This window comes from Typopeltis vanoorti, chromosome 25 (assembly GCF_054136105.1).
Source record: "Typopeltis vanoorti isolate ZY-2024b chromosome 25, IOZ_Tvanoo_1.0, whole genome shotgun sequence".
Taxonomy (NCBI): domain Eukaryota; kingdom Metazoa; phylum Arthropoda; class Arachnida; order Uropygi; family Thelyphonidae; genus Typopeltis; species Typopeltis vanoorti.
The window spans coordinates 66,286,678-66,304,669 of NC_143573.1; the positions used below are offsets into that span (position 1 = coordinate 66,286,678).

A 17,992-nucleotide genomic window follows, 5' to 3' on the forward strand; every position below is an offset into this window, starting at 1 on the left:
CGGAATACAAATTGTTATATCCTGATCTGTCAATTGATCGTTAAATACCACTCGCTTATAAACATGATGTTTTGTTGTTACTAATCTGCTTTTGGATTACTGTTACGAGAACTTTGAATTTCATAGTCTGTAATCTACTTGTTATTGTAGTGAAATCTATAGCAGTCTATGTCTCACGATAACGTTTTATCGCTCAAAGAAGTTGTAAGCAAGTGTTTTAAATAAATTTAAATTTCTTCTTTAAAACACTTAACATGGAATAATCGATTTGTAGTGTGGCATCTAACTGAAAGCGAGTTTCAGTAATGTATGATCCAAGCGAGTACTTCGAAGCGTTAAATATCACTTTAGTTTTAGTATGCGCATTTATTTGAGATTCCCCCACCCCCGAAAATGGTACCCCTTTATAGCATTCTTCAAGAAAACAATATCAAGTTTGACACTGATCCTTTGCGAAACATTAGCTGTAATATTAACTTTACATATTGAAGTGTGGTTTCTATAATCAAAATAATAAAACACGAATCTTAACACCCCCCCCCCCTCAAAAATCAAAAAGCGCATATTCATGCCTCAGCGTTTAGTCTAGAAACATTGTTTTGTGACCTCACAGCTTTTCATGCCTTTAAGCCCAAAATCCAACCTGGTAAGGCGAATGAACAGTTTTTCCACTTATTAATTCATAGTTTGTATGTTCGTATCCAACGTGGTCTGGTATGGATGCTTGTTAATTATTTTTTAAGTGATAGAGTATGCGATTTCTGATGTGAAACCACTACCTTGTTTAGTGGAGTCTTGAAGTGACTTGAAAAAGTACAGTGTTTGATATCCACTTCAAGGTTCTTGGATTATTTAACCCATACCTCACTCATGGTGCTAACATACTATTGATTTACTTCTTGCTCGAATGGGATTGTCATAAAACACCCGCGAAATGCGATGTGTATAATAAGTTTTATATCCGTGAAGTCAAAATAAGAGACTTCTAATTGTGTATATATATTGACATCAAAGACAATTGCAGTAGTTGAAAGAAACTAAAACAAAAAGTAGCGCTACTATTTTAGTCTATAAATGATCCCGAAATACCACGCACCAGTGCAGCAGTAACAGAATCTTGAACAGTGTAGCTTATGTTAATTATTCCGAATAACTGTAGTAAATATCTTTTTACATGAATGCATATTCGTTTATGGTATTAAAATTCACCTTTTTTTTTTTTTAATAGTATCTGATATTTCCATTTCCTTTCAGTTCTTCTGACCGCTGCAAAACTCAGTAAATTTGTTCTGATTAAAATTTTAATTCACGCTAGCGAACATTTTTAATATTCCTTGTTTTGTAATTATTCAAATTATTGAAGAATCCGAATTCTAACCAATTTTGTTTTAAATTTATTTTGATTATTAAAAGATATAGGATATACAAAGCTGTACCCACCTATCCTGTTAAGTATACGCAAACAGGTGTAATGGGCTTATTATTGCCCTTTACCAAAACACCAGTTGTATTCATTAAAATAAATGAAACTGGTGTTTTTAGATAAACCTAAAATCGTCATTTGACACTTGGGATGGTTTAATTAATCAATTTATTTTTATATCCCTGATGAATCTGTAGATTTTCCTTCTTTGAATGCCTTCGTTGAGTACTTGGAAGCCCTGTAGGACATGCGTCCTTCGATTAGAAAAGACCAAAGTTTGGTTCTCGTCATGACGACAAGAATCCATATATGGGCTTTTTCAAGTGAAGATGTATTAGCTGATTTCACACAGAGGTAGCAGGGTATTTCTTCTCCCGGAAACTCAGGTTTGTTGTCCGTAAAACAACCGTATTGGCCAGAGAACACACGCAATTAACAGCAGAAATACTATGTAATGGGCGGAAGAAAGGGTAGCGAATTGTGCAGAGTCACGGTGGATCGTGTGGTGTAGAGTGGCCTTCGGCAAAGAGGCCTTGGAATCCATGGAAGTGTCACATAATAATCATAATATGTGATGCTATGTATCCTGGCGGCCTATATTTCATTTTTGTGCTATTATAACTCCTTCTCTTGCAGTCACGAATTTAACTGTGTCAATTGTATACTATTTTTAGTACATCGAAACTAAGTATGACCTTAGTTTTTTGTATCATCGGTAGTACTGTTAATTTAAAGATGCAATTCATTTACCTCTAGTGATAGAAATTTATTAAATCTTAAGGTTAATATTATCGCGAACATTAATTGCGGTAATTTACAATATAAAATACACATTCTACGGACGTGGAACTGCTAACTTAATGATCAGTTCAACCTGCCTTCATTGCTTAAGATGAATAAAGCATTCGTACTGTGAGTAGAATTGTTAAACGAAATGTACTAGTTTTAATTAAAGCATTAATAAATCCAGTTTTGCCATGGATGTTTGCGAATGACGGAGATGATTTCATCGTTGGCGTGAAACTAAAACTACTTCTGTGTTTATCGGGAAGCTTGCCAGGGGTATGAAAAGCCTTGTTTCATCTCTAAAGCGGAAATCTCAGATTATCTAACCTTTAGTCCAGCGCTATAGAATTATGATCTTTCATGTATAGGCTTATCATTATTAAAATAATAATGATGATAAAATTATTTATTATTTTCATAAATCAAATAGTACGTCAGTTAGTATTCATTACATGTAAAATTATATAGTTTTTTTTGAACTTTTTTTTTTTTTACATTGTCTAATAAATTTAAACATGAATTTAACAAATATTTTCTCTTCTTCTTCTAGTAAGAGGCAGATGCAAAATTTTCCCCTTTCTTGAAATCGGTGTGAATGGGGATGTGGTTAGGAAGGATGGAGAAAATGCGTTATGGATCCTACAATTAATCAGGTGAGTTCTGTACCTTGTTCTCTTTCTCATTTATCGTATGTAGTTACCATGAAGTCATGATGAGCTCACAATTTGCAAACCACTGTTTTCACATATTTAGTGGCCTATACTGTGTAGAATTTATTTTTCTGTTGAATGTATTTTGAATTTAGAATGTGTTTTGAAGTTGTGCTTTATTTATTTATTTTTATTACTGGTCCGGAAACAGTGCTATTCGACTTTCACTTCTTGCTTTAACCAGAGCACTGAAATGGACTTGTTTACATTGTTTATCTCCTAGATCAGGAGTGTCAAACTCAAATTGGACTGGGGGCCATTTGCTATAAAACTGTATCTCAAGTGGGCCGAAAAAATTTTTGACTAAAAAAACCTGCACTAATTAGAATCGAAGGGAAGTGAAAAAATGCGTATAAATAAATTGGAAAATTAATAACAAAAATTTTATTCATTCTAAGCATTACAAGACATAAAATAATAGTATAATGATTATGACAACTCAAAAAAAAATAATATAAAGAATATTTTTATTATATTAATATTTACAATAGATAGCAATCCAAATTAAAACGAAATTAAATTTTATTTAAATAAATCAAATATTTATATATTTATACATTCTAAAAAAAATGTATAAACTCTCATTAATAACCATCACAAAAATTTACAGAGCGTCCTGTCAGTTTGAAATTTTTTGTGTTTGCGTTGAAATAAAATACTTCTATATATATATATATTTTTTTTTTGACGCGGGGGGGGGGCTATATTTTGAATTTTTAAAGGAATTTTTAAATGTTACTGAAAATATTTTCGGTTTAAAAAAAAAAAATATATATATATATATATATATATACTTGCATAATATAATTATAATAATTTAATTTCAGTATTTTATTTTTTTCCCGACACTTGACAATGTTTATTATTAACCAGCCTATCAAAATTTGGACTCAAAGATTGTGAGCATACGACCTTCATTATAGCAGAAAGGTTGACGTCGGTTAATCTTGATCTGTGGGCTGTTTTGTTACCTTTCATACATGAGAATAATTGTTCACATAAATAGGGGCTTCCGAAATAGCATAGAATATTTGCTGCCAACTTTTTTATTTCCGGATATTTTTGACCTAAATAACTGTATATTTTTGGTATACCAAAAATATACAGTTATTTATATTTCTTTTAGAATGGAATCTAAAAGAAATATTCGCTTTTAGAATGGAATCATTTTGGAAATTAATAAGTTCCATTTGAATACAAATAGGAGTTTTTTCGAAATTAAAGGAAAAAGGATCCGTAAAAAGCGAAAAAACTTCTTCTTGCTCCTTGAAATCTTTAAATCGCCTATCAAATTCTTCTTTTATCTTTTCTAGTTTGGGACAATATTGAGAAAAGGTAAAACTTTGATTCTTATTGTTCAGCTGTTCACACATAGGAAAGTAATTTAGAATATTCTCTTTTAAATGATTTTGAAACAAAGCTAACTTACATCTAAAACTTGCCAGTGCATCATACATGTGTGTTATTAACTGATCTTTCCCCTGAAGTTTGATATTTAAATCATTCAAATGTCCTGTAATATCAACTAAGAATGCCAGATCTTGTACCCATGTCTGATCATTAAGAAATGCAACATCATGATTTTTCATTTCTAGGAACAATTTGATCTCCTCTAAAAGTAAAAAAAAGCTTTTTAGAACCTTATGACAAGATAACCAACGAATTCTGTGTGAATTTGAAGGCAGCCCTTCAAATTCATTCTCCAAAGTCTTTTAGAAATTGTGCAAACTGGCGGTGATTGAGGCCTCTGGATCGGATGAAGTTCACGGTATTTGTCACAGGCTTAAGTACGCTGCTCATTTCCAACATTTTGGAGCACAGGACCTGCTGATGAATAATGCAGGTCCTGTGAAAAGATTGCAGTTTTGGAATGTCTGGATACATTTCCTTTAACTTTGCTGCAAGTCTTGACACAAAACCTTTATTTTTGCCTGTCATTGCTGGAGCACCATCGGTTGTTACTGCTGCGAGTCTGTTCAGAGGAAGTTGATATTTTTCAAAAATGCCTGACACGGCGTCAAAAATGTCTTCCCCTGTAGTGATTCCATGAATGGGAATCATTTCCAAGAACTCTTCAGTAATATTCATATTGTCGTCGCAAGCCCAAAGAAACAAAGCAACTTGAGCCACGTCGTGAATATCGAAACTTTCGTCAAGTGCGATTGAAAAGCACTGTACGTTTGCGGATATTTCTTGCAACTAGTCACGCAGATTATCTGCCATTTCGGTTATTCTTTCGATCACAGTATTTTTGGACAAAGAAATATCGCGAAATACTTGCACATTTTTGGGACATACGTTTCCGGCTGCTTTTATCATACATTCCTTAACCAAGGAACTGTCACTAAAGGTTTGGAATGTTTCGCCAATAAATAGCTGATTTCATAACTGGCTCTCACTGCTGTTCATTATTTTTCATAATTTTTGAAAATACTTGTTGTTGAATTGAAGTGAATTCTTCATACTACTTAATTTTTCTTCTCTCAGTTTACCCCCAAAGCGTGAATATTGTTCTTTGTGAATTTTATCGTAGTGCCTTTTTATATTATATTCTTTGGTAACACTAATTGTTTCGTTACAAATAATGCACACAATTTTTCCTTTGTTTCAGTGCAGAAGTAATTTAATTCCCATTTTTCTTGAAATTTTCTCCTCTCATCAGTAATTTTTATTTTTCTTGTTGGCTTGGAAAGCGACATTGCCTCGTTGAATAAATATAGTATTAATATTTTTGACAATTTTTATAAAAACCTTTGAATAAAACCGCACAAAACTGTAGACCAGTGCACGATACTATTGCAAATAAAAATAAAAAATAATAATAAAAGGGATTCTCTCACTGTTAGATTGTCGTTGAATCGTGTTCCGCGCACTGACTTCAAAGATCACTGATTGACTGTAGCAGGCAATTATAAACTCATAGCTGAATTCCCATGAGTGCGTATGCTGCGCGTCATGTGAACAGCTGGTAGCCAATAGAATTCAACTTTTTCAGTACGTTACCAGCAGCGTGCTGTAAATTAACAATGAAAGCATAAATATAGTTTACGACTGATTAGGATCGGATCTAACATTGAAATTGCGACATAAATTTTTATTATTGCAATTATATTATAGCAGATTGTTGCATCCATATTGTAAGTATATAGTTTAGATTGATTAGGATCGGATCTAACATTGAAATTGCGATATAAATTTTTATTACTGCAATTATATTATAGCAGGTCGTTGCATCCATATTGTAACTATAAATGTCGTATGAAAACGAATAAATCGATACCTTATTTACTCGAATATAACTCGCACTTTTTCCCCAAAAAATTAAAGCTAAAAAATCATGATGTGAGATATTTGCGGGGATTTTTAGAAACTAAAGTTTTCAGAAAAAAAACTGAAAATGATGGAGAGCGGTTTCCTTGTGTGCATTGTCAAAGTCATCTATCCAAATAGCGTCATCTTCTTTCCCATTATTCCAAGTAAAAATTACAAGTGATTTACAAGATTTTAGATACGCAATGAACACCCTTCACGAATGTCTGAGAAGTGAAAGCAGAACGTGAAATAGGCAGCTATTTCACTTCTGCTGAACTCCGACATTTGTGGTTTTTGATGAACTATTTTATTTAATAATTTTATCCGTGTGATAAAATTAATTTGAACACTGTCTTGTAAACTGTTAGTTTAATATTTTGGCCAAGCTTTGCTATTTTCTTATTTTATTTGCCATCTTCACTAAAATTTGTGCCTAAACAGATGAAATATTTTACTTGTTCTATAGGATCTTTTCAATGTCCTTGTCTATTTTTAGAGTTTTCGTATTTTTATTGCTGATTTTCTTGCTCAGTTTGTTACAGAAGTTATTCAGTTTAGTGAAAGACTCATGCAGATTTGTCAAGAGAATTTAATCCAAAATAAATCTTCTTCTTCTTCTACGCGTTATTCCCGCTTCCTATGCAGGGTCCGCGTGTTACTTTTTTAGATGCGACTTCTTGTTAGTACTACTCCCAACCGACCCGTCGCCTGGTCTGCCGCTGGGGGGGGATATATTTTTGACTGTAGAGGCGTATTTTCACGGGGCCGGTTTGCCTGTTTGCGGGATGAAAAACGCCAGATAAACTGGCGGAAAAAACCCTACTGACCGCGCCCAAGACCGGCTAACTTGGCTATGCCTGAGGAAGATCCTCAAATTCCTCACGTCTACAACGGGAATCGAACCTGGGACACTCCTTCCCCAGGCATATGGTTGCGAAGCGCAAAGCCACTAGGCTAACCGCGCGGTCTTTAATCCAAAATAAATAAAGCTACTAATTTAATTGCTGGTGAGCGCGTATGTGAGGAAATCATTTCAAGTCAAAAGGATGTGTTTGGATTTTCGATTCCACCTTTTCCTTTCGTGATGCTAGCTGGTGGTTAAAAGATTTTTGTCTGAGTTAATGTTTGTTGGAATCAGGAGTTGAAATAAATATCCGAAGAATGAATCCTTTTTGATCCTCAGACAGTTATCCCGGAGTGGAACGATATATATATATATATATATATATATATTTTTTTTTTTTCTATCCTATGAATCGATTGGTATTTAGATTCTAGGATATTTATTTTGGAGGATTTAATCTCCGGAAGAACGATTTTTTTTTTTCGAAATCGAAAAAAATCGAAGAAACCGAGTAAAGGATGCCTTTAGAGGTTGTTGAAAATAACGATGCGTTATTTTCAACTTGTGGCAATTTGTATATCTTACGATTTGGAGTAGAAAGCGAGTACACATTCATATTTTCGAATCGCACGCAAAGGGGTCACGTAGTAGCACTCAACAGGATAAAAGGCTGCACTAAGCGAATTGTGTTTGAAGGAAGAGCTTTCGTGAAGAAATAAAGTTGCAACCTGGATGTCTTGTAATGTCTCAACGACACCATCTAGATGATTTCAAGCGTAGAAGAATTATTGGAAAACTTGAAGAAGGCCGCAGAATTACTATATTGCCAGAGAGTTTGGAATCTTACATAGCGTTGTATCCAGGCTCTGTCTGAGTTTCAAACGAATGGAATGTGTTGCAGACGCTTGCTAAGAGGTCACCCTCTCTCTCTCTACCACGGAGCATGAGGACAGATTTTTGGTTATAACACAAAACGTAATTGACGCATCACGGCAGATCAGCTTGCAAGTCGGCTTCATTCAAGCACAGGTACGCGAATATCTTAACAAACTGTGGCAAGACGTCTGCGACAAGTTGGCCTATATTCTCGAATGCCTGCAGTTTGCTTCCCTTTATCCACAGTTCATCGTAGAGCACGTTTCAGTGGTGTTGCATTCAAAAAAATTGGACAAGACAACAGTTTGGGACGCAATAGAGAGACGCATTACTGCTCAAAATTCCTCTCCAGAAAACAAACAAGGCCTTATCCTTGCTCTGAAGGATTGGGCCTGTTTGCCTCAAGAACTTCTTAATCACTTGGTGCTAAGAATGACGTTGTGAGAATGTCAACATATTCCATACTGAAATTTCTCTCCGTATAGTTTCCTGTCAGCACTATACATTAGTTCCTTAACTACGTCCATAGGAAATTTGTAACATTTGCCAAAAACGCATTGCAATTTAATCTGTAAAATTTATAACACATTTTTGTGTAATATAATTTATTAGCATTTTGGCAATAAATTTATGTCTACATTTGGATGTAGCCATGATAATTTTTTCATATACAGCTAAAAATGTAGTTCGTTCTTAGCTTTTGGACACCAGTGTATATATAATGGGGACCGGAAAGTAATCAATTTTTTGAACTACATTTTTAATATAAATTTTATTAAAAAACAAATTAACATTATTCAATTCTATAATCGCTATCGTTAATTATAAACTTATTTCAACGATGTACTAAGTTTAAAATTCCTTTTTTGAAAAAAGTTTTTTCTTTGGAGGCAACAAACGATATCAAACTCCTTTGGATATTATCTTGCGAACGGAAGGTTTTATTTCTTATGCTGTGTTCTAAGGACCTGAATAAGTGACAGTCACTAAGGGCAATATCCGGCGAATATGGAGGATGTGGTAGAGGTTCCCATCCTAACTGCATAATTTTTTCTTGAGTCATTCTCTTGCTCATAAAGGACGTTTGATTAACAATGCTTGATGTAGTCGTTCTAATTGTTCACAGTAGGTGGCTGTTGTGATAGTCTTACCTTGTTCCATGAGTTCATAATGAATAATTCCATGAATATCCCAACAAACGCACAACAGAACCTTTTGTGGATGAAGTCCATCTTTAGGCATTGAAATTGGAGTTTGATTTGGAGAAAGCTACTGTTTTTTGCGTTTTATTCTTATACAGAACCCATTTTTCGTCACCAGTTACGACTCTTCCAAAAAGGGGTCATTTTGTTGTCTGGTCAACAATGAATTGCAAATCGCCCGTCTCTGTGCTTTATTGTTTTCTGACAGTTCATGCGGTACCCATACATCCTGTTTAAGAACCTTGCCACTCTTATGTAAGTGCTCTTGGACAGTTGACCATGATGAATTAAGTTTCTCTGCTAATTCTTGTATGGTTTGTTTTGGATCTGATTCAACGAGAGTCTTAAGAGCATCGTCATCTAGAGTAAGACGTCTTCCAGATCGAGGACGATCAGAGAGATAAAAGTTTTTTTTTTCTGCAAATCTTCTAAACCATCACTGACATTTGTTAACCTTCAATACGTCTCCATAAGTTGAGCAAATGATTTTGGTAGCCTCATTAGCATTCTTTCCTTGGTAAAACAAAAACAGCATACAATGACGTAAATGGTGCTCTTCAACTTTAAAGTCCGCCATATTAAAAAAAAATAATCTAAAATTAAAAAAAAACAACAACAGATTTTTTAAATAGAAAAGTAATGCTAATATTTAAATAAAAATCAAATTTAATAATTTATGTGTTATTTAAGAAGAAGCAATCGGCTAAAAATGACCTATTAAAAATAATTGATTACTTTCCGGTCCCCCCTATAGTATTAAAACGATGTGTAAGTAGTCATTATGGAGAATTAATTAGCTTACAGAGAATTGAAAAAAAAAATCGAAAAAAAAAACCACTTTCTTCAGTTACATTTCAGCTGGAGGTTAACTGTTTTTATTTTACATAACTGTTGTCGAAATCACAGTTTGCATTAATTATCGTAAAATAACTAATAATTCACTTGAAGCAAGTAATCAATTGTAATCATAAGCCCACATCTCGAGCTTTTTTTTTTTCATGAAGAAATTAAAATTTGGTGGAAAGATTTTTTTGTTCTTCCCTTGTAATACTTCCGCTGCTAAATTGCGGAAGGATAAAAAGTGGAGGTCTCAGTGTATAAAAAAGCTTTATACACTCAGTGTATAAAAAAGCTTTATACACTCAGTGTATATAAAAAACTTTTTTATACACACTGAGTGTATAAAGTGTATAAAATAGGGAGGTGTTTCTAATAAAATGGCTACTCAGTGTACATCGTTTTGATAAATTAAATATTTCTCCCTTAAAACGTTAAGTAATACAGTTAGTCATTAAATCTGCAAATGGATTGTGCTTTACTTCAGGATCGACTTATATGTGAAGCACATTGAGGTTTAGTTAATATGTACCCCATGTTTGGTAATATCATCCATCAACAGCATGCACCTTCGATATTGTGCTTGTTTTCGTTATTTTCAATTGCAACACGATTTTGCAAATTAAGGAGTTTTTGATGCCTTGTAAATGCCTCTTGATTTGTTCAAAATATTCAATAGTTTATTCCTCCTCTCGCTAGCTGGTTACGGTTATCTGTATTAGAAATTTCTGAATAAAACCAACGAGATTTTGTTCTGTTTCAATAGCCAGTGCGGTCTCAGGACGGTACTGCTTGACATTAGTACCGGTCTGTCGATCAGCCGTAAGATAAAGAAGTCTAGTTGTGTGTAACTGATGTTTTCTGCTTCCTGAGTTTCAGGTCATATGGTAAGTGAACAGGTGATTAAACATCGCAAAGATGCATTTTTTTTTCTTTTTGCTTTTTTTTTAATGTAGCAAGTGCACAATATTTCAGAATTCTGGGTAATGGTGTAGCTTTTTATTCCCAAAGGCAGCAAATATACAGCATTAAGTTATTTATTTCGTATGGTGATTCAACGGCCGTGAGCCCCTTTTATGGGGAGGTACGGCACCACCTCAATCCCTCCTATTTTTATCCGGTCTCGGGACCGGCATAGCTGACAAATCAGACCTATGACTGGAGGGATCGTCTTAGGTATTCCTGACTGTATCTGTGTGTGTTCACTGGGCCGGTTTGCGGGATGAAAAACTCCAGCTAACCTGGGGAGAAAAAAACCCTGCTGTCCACGCCTAAGACCGGCTAACTTGACTATGGCTGAGGAAGATCCTTAAGCTCCTCTCGTCGCCGACGGGAATCGAATCTAGGACACTCCTTCCCCAGGCATATGGTTGCGAAGCGCAAAGCAGACAGCATTAAGTCATACATACCGCATAATTACATCTGATTCCTTCTCTCACTTCCATTCTTTTCAATTTAACAGAATTATGCCGCTGTATCTTCCTTTAAAAGTTACTTCATAAATTTTAAAGATAACATGTCCACAAAGGTTTATCTTTGCAAAGATAACGGACTTTGTATAATTGTAGTTTAATTTTTGTCGCTTATTTTATGCATCTTAGTTTGCTTGTAATTAATCTCTTTTACAAGTTAGGATATCTCACTAAAATACATGATCTTAATTTCATTATTTCTTTTCATTTTAAATTTGAAGGAGATTTAACTCATCCGACCAGCGAAGCAGTGCGTCTTAGAATGTGCTTAAGAAAGCAAGCAGTTAAACTGTTTTCTTCTTATTTTGAGGAAACTCAGTTCGACCTGGTTAATCTCTTTAGCGTACGAAAACTGCAAAGTTTGTTAACGTAGGCAGGTGACGTGACAGAACACTTCTTCCCACAAGCCGAAATGGATGTAAATGTTAGACCTAGGAATCGATACTGTAAAAGACAATGTTAAAACTTTGGTTCTCGAGCTAAGTACTGTAGCTATAGCATCTTCACATTCTTACAGATATTCTCACACAAGGAATAAACATTTGTGTTTTTGCTCTTTATGATTCGAATGTCAGTAATATATTTCTTTCTTTTTAAAAAATAGTACAGTATTTTTAAATGTACAAAGTGCACATTTCCGTTAAGGAAAACATATTCCGTTAAGGAAATTTTATAACTACAGTTTAAGAAATTGTCATTAAAGATTTAATTAGAAGAAGTTTAATTGATTTCAGTTTTTAGTGATCAAACAAGTACATTCATTTAAGTACGGTCGGTATTAAAAAAAAAAAAATTGAATTTAGAATAGAAATTCAAGACAGTCAGCAATCGAATCGATCCGTATGCGAAATATTTTTAGACTCCTAGATTGTTTGATCTACTCATCGACCACGTTGACTGACAAGATTGGCTATGTGCAGATGGAACTAGCGCATCAAAAAACGTAACCTGTCATCTTGTCATTGCAATCATTTGCTAAATTCTTTTCTTTATATTTTTCCGCACATTCCTTCTATTGTTAACAATTGTTTCATGTTTGCGGAAGAATAATTCCATACAAAAAATAATAATAGTAAACACTTTCAGGCTGAGCTGAGTCAACTGACATCTTTTCTGGTGGGATCACCTCTAATGATCGATTAAATCTAATGGTTGGGTTTCTGTCTGCAATAGAATTAAGGAATGACCAGAAAATAACTTGAAATGAATTCGTTCAGGAGCTGGAATCGAATATGTTGCGGTCTGTTGTCAGTGGTAGTAATAGCGTGCTACGCTATTATCAGGCTTTGCGATTGCAACAATAAAGAATTTTCTTGCCTTTTCTTTTCCTATTACACGTGAGTACTTTCGTAGACGCTGTTGTGTGATTGTTAAACACCTTTCAGCTAAAAGTGAGTTAGCCGATCTTATATGCATGGCGGGATTTAAGGTTGCTGTAACCCTATACTATAACTTTTTATTTTGAGCGGATTCTCTCTCTACTGAGTAAATTTTAGTTTTAATAACTTTTTGGAAGTCCTTGTAATGAAGTGAGGCCATAAGCTGTAGTTTGTTTAGTTTATGTGTAAATTTGGCCCTTCTTAAACAGGTCTGACTGCGAGTGCCCGGCTTTTCATCCCATGAAACAGACAGACCTGCTAGGGAACACAGGCAGTCAGGTAAGGGACAATGAAATAGCACTATAGCCTTCGTAATTTTCCGTAATTCCAACCTGTTCACACAGGCACTTTAAAGACCTCGACCATCCACGAATTACTTCTGTTGCATTTTCTAATTACTATTGTATTATCATCTTACGTTTGCTTACACTAATAATTCTTTCTTTTTTTTTTTTTCCCTTATGAAACTGAATCGGTATAATTTCATCATTGGAACCATTGAAAATGGCGCTGACATGTCATTCATGCGGTTCAATTTTGTAACACATCTTGTCAGTAGTTTTTTTTTATGTAAGTGGAAAATGCTGAACTCATGATGCTAATTTTTTTTAACATTCTAAATCGGAAAGCTTAAAAAGTTGCTCAAATTGTTTTTAAGCTTTGCTCATTTTAGGTGTAATAAGTAGTTATAATTAAATTTTGGCATGTTTTAATAGTTTAATCAATTTAGTAATGTTTTTTTTTCTCAGACATTGCATACGGATAGCTTTTTATTTTTACTTGTTATCTGGTTCACCATGCCGAAAAGAAATAATGGAGAAAAAGTGAAGACAAGACAGGTAGATAATTATAATACAGTAGTTTCCCCCCCCCCTTATCCGCGGTGGATACTTTCCAATACTCCCCGCGGATAGTACCGAACCCTATATATAGTAAGTTGTTTCCTATACATACATACCTATGATAAAGTGTAATTTAGAAATTAGGCACAGTGTCCGTCCTTAGTGGTGATGATTTTGGCTATTTCTCTATTTTCATTAATTTCATTCTTCTTCTTGATAGTTTGTTTTACCAATCTTATTTTGGCGACAGAGTTAGCATCAGTTATTGATAGTGGGTGTAATTTTTGAGGTAAGTATCTTGCTTCTTTAGCTAGTCTGTCTGCTCTTTCATGAACTACTAACAACTTTAAATTTGAAAAATAAGAACTGTACACTCAATGGATACCAGCTCATGTAAATATTGAAGGCAATGAAAGAGCAGACAGACTAGCCAAAGAAGCAAGATACTTACCTCAAAAATTACACCCACTATCAATAACTGATGCTAACTCTGTCGCCAAAATAAGATTGGTAAAACAAACTATCAAGAAGAAGAATGAAATTAATGAAAATAGAGAAATAGCCAAAATCATCACCACTAAGGACGGACATTTTAAAGGCATGAAAATACAGCCAGATGGTAGTAGGAGCTATGAAACATGCAAGAACTGGCCAGGAGTTGAACTAACACCTGCCAATATCTATTCTTGTCCAACAATTGCTGCTGCTCTACAGAAAATTGACAATAACCCTAGAGAAAAGCTCTTCAGTGGACTCTCCAACAATAACAATAACATTTATGCGATCGGCCGCTCACCTTCATCTCACGATATATTTGAATATTTCATTTAAAACCAGCACTGTAACTTTGAACTTTTCTCCATATTTCAAGCAAAAATTACCAGTGCGAAACGGACAGCAATGGTAGGTATGTAGAGATAATGCAACTATGAAAATGTGCATGTGATTGATGAGGTATTAACAAAAAATCGCGTGACTTAAACTTTTTTTGTGTGTGTGCGAGGTAACTGTATGCGAAACTTTTAATTTCTTTTTTGTAAAGTAAAATCAGGGGCGCGAGATATACGCGAGGGTGAGTTATACTCTAGTAAATACGGTATATAATCGAAATCTTTCATCTTTTCACTTAAAAGGAACCACTTTACGGCTTCTCTGTGGCATATCCGAATTGCAAGCATCACTACGCTTGCCCTTTAGGGGTCATTATTAAGTAAAATAAGAATTGCTTGAACTCAAGCACTGCGATACCGCGACAGTCGATCTGATAACCGAGAATTACACAGAACGGAGCGCAATTTAAAACTTATGAATTGTTTATTTCTAGAATTTTCCATTTAATATTTTCGGACCTGGGTTGACTGCGGATAACTGAACTCGCGGATAAGGGTGGACTACGGTAATAAGACGTGCAGTGTTAAAATATTAACAAGAACCATGTTACGCGAATCGGATATAGGGGTCATTTAGTGTATGGAGTAATTTGGTGTAGTGGAGCACTTTCAGCTAAATTGCCAATAAAAACTGTTATTCAGAATTTCACAAATACTGATGCTTCATTTAAGGTCCCCCCCCCCATTTAAAACAGGAGTGTTATTTCGGTATTTATTTATTAGATAAATACAGAAAAGGCTTTCTGTTCATTTGTTAGAGGAAAACAAATCAAAAAATATATGTTGATTATCAAAATTAATAGAAAATTTATTATCTATTAATATCCATTAATAAATAATCATTGAGGAAAGCATATTTACTCATGGGAAATTGTACGAATATATTCGTATTATTATTTTATATTCCCATTTCAAAAATCGGAAATGAAGAAGATTAAATGCAGATCGATGGAAGCTGGATCAGGTACTGATAACAGTGATTAGTGCGTGAAGTGTGAGCAGGGAAAAGGAGTTAAAAAAGCGATGATAATGGGAAGCTCGTGTGTGGAACAGGCGGAAGAACATGAACTAAACACATAAAGTTTTCTTTTGTTGGGCTTCATTTCCCTTCAATTCTTCCAGAAGAGCATAACTAAGATAATTCACTGAAGTCCAGCGATTCGGCCGGACTTCAGTGAATTATCGGCTCGTAATCGGCATTCCAATTAATCCCACAGGCGTTCGATGGGGTTGAGAACAGAGTTCTGTGCAGGCAATGGTGTAGCTAGAGCTTTTGCCGCCCGGGGCGATCCCTGAGTTTGTCGCCCCTCTAAATACACACCAAAAATCCTACAAAAAGTCAAAACGACGTCTAGGGAAATAAATTAAAACATTATGTTTATTTTTGAAGTAAAACTTTAATTTCAATATTATAAAATGTTACATTGGCGAAGTCTGTTTCATAGTAATGTAGGTAATTCTTAATTTTATTTAGAAAAACTCTTCTCACAACTAGCAACACTTATAGCAATTGTGAGGGAAAACTCGCAATATGTATTACAATATTTGGAAATGAGTTTTCGAGACTGTATTTTAGAATTAACTGCAAAAGTTCAAAAAGATTCAAGGTGCTGCCCTCCTCTAGCTACGCTTCTGTGTGCAGGCCATGCAAGTTCAACATCCATCTCATCTAAACAATCCTACTCACAGACTTTGCTTTCTGGATGAGGACAGGAACACCGAAGTGCTGTCATAAAGTTGGAAGAACAAAATTGTCTAGAATGTCATTATAGGCTGCAGTGTTAATATTCCCCGTCACTGGAGATAGGGGTCCACCCTGAATCATGAAAAACAAGACAAAACAACAAAAAAAAAAAAAAAAAAACTCAGACCATGATATCTCCTCCACCAAACTTCACAGTTGGCACAACACAGATAGGATTTTCCTGGCATCCGCCAAACCCTGACTCATTGGTAGGACTCGTTTCCACAGCCCAATGGCGGGCGAGCTTAACATCACTCCATCCGATGGTTGCGCTGCCCTTGTTGATGTTAGACTTGTGTACGGCTGCGCGGTCATGGAAACCTATGTTCTTCAGCTCTCGACGAACAGTTGTAGTGCTGGCGTTGTTCGCAGACGCATTTCGGAACTGAACTCGGTAGCGAGTGTTTCAGCTGAGAACAGGGCGATTTTTTTTTCGCGCGTTACGTGCGATGCATGCACTCGATGGTCCTCTCTCTGTGATTTTATGTGGTCTACTAGGTCACAATTACGCAGTTGTTGCTCCTGGGCGTCCACTTCATAATACCACGAAAGGTTATTTTTCACATGTATTTTTTTAAAATATTTTTTTTTATGTGGTTCCTCCCACGAAAAGTTATTTGTACCTCTAACCTATTGTACATTTGTACCGTGGGTGGGCTAAGGGGAAATTTTTTTTTTTTTTTTTAATTTCATTTTTACATAGTCCTGAAACCCTGCACTAGAGGCCAAAACATGGAACGTTTTCAAGCCACTTCAGGCCTCCAGCGAAATTCATCTCCTACCTAAAGGCAATCATAAACATTCATGCCCGCAGCGGGATTCGAACCCGCGACTTGGAAAGCGGGTACGCTAATCACTCGGTCAACCAGGCCGGCAATTGATAAAAAAAAAAAAAAAAAAAAATCAGCTAACGCCTTTTTTATTCCCGTATATACGGGAGTAGGCGAGGCCATTTAGCCCTATCTAACTTTTGGAGACTGAGTGGGCAGTTCAATCTCCACTGGTACCCAATCAGAGACAGATGGCCCAAGGCTATCACTAATTAAGCGGTACGCAGTGAAGAGAGACGGCTCAAATGTGCCGCCATCTCGTGGTCTCTAACCCTAACACAATATATTTAATGTCTGAAATAATGTGGGTTCTACGGTCGATTTTCTTGAGTTTACAGGACGAAAAACCCGAGTTTACAGGACGAAAAACCCGAGTTTCCGGGAGGAAAAACCTGCTTGCCCGTGCCAGAGATCGACTAACTCGGGAACCGGTCGAAAAAAGGCTTAGAAAAATTTCTTCTAGTCGCCGACTAGACTCGAAACCAAGACTTCCTTCGTGCGGCCTAGCGCGGTGGTGTGCAAACGCCACATCCACTGAGCTACACAGGCTCTTCCGGCAATTGATATTTATTTTTAAATTTAAAAAATATTGAAAATATTTAAGAAAGCATTAAATGATGAGAAATGAGAAAAGCACTTCAAAAAGCAAAGCGTCTAGATTTAGCATTCTCTGGCACTGTTTGTCTTATCATCAAATGCAGAGTGTATTTGGACACTAAAGATGAGTTTCGCTGTCAACCACTATTGCATGACAGTGCAAGAACTCATTCAATGCATGCTCTTTCATCCGCAATGATATATTTCTTCACACCGTATCATTTTCAATTCTTTAATTCGATGAACTC

At 35.3% G+C, this 17,992-nt stretch overlaps 1 protein-coding gene across 1 annotated transcript in view; it reads left to right on the top strand.

Annotated features, from left to right (window-relative positions):
• Positions 1-17,992, top strand: part of LOC150092814 (uncharacterized) — a 740,966-nt gene that overhangs the window by 79,247 nt on the left and 643,727 nt on the right. Inside the window, exon 2 of the mRNA XM_090414287.1 lies at positions 2,760-2,862. Within this exon, the coding sequence (XP_090270413.1) occupies positions 2,842-2,862 (21 nt within the window). The 5' untranslated portion in view covers positions 2,760-2,841. The remainder of the gene's footprint in view (positions 1-2,759; positions 2,863-17,992) is intronic.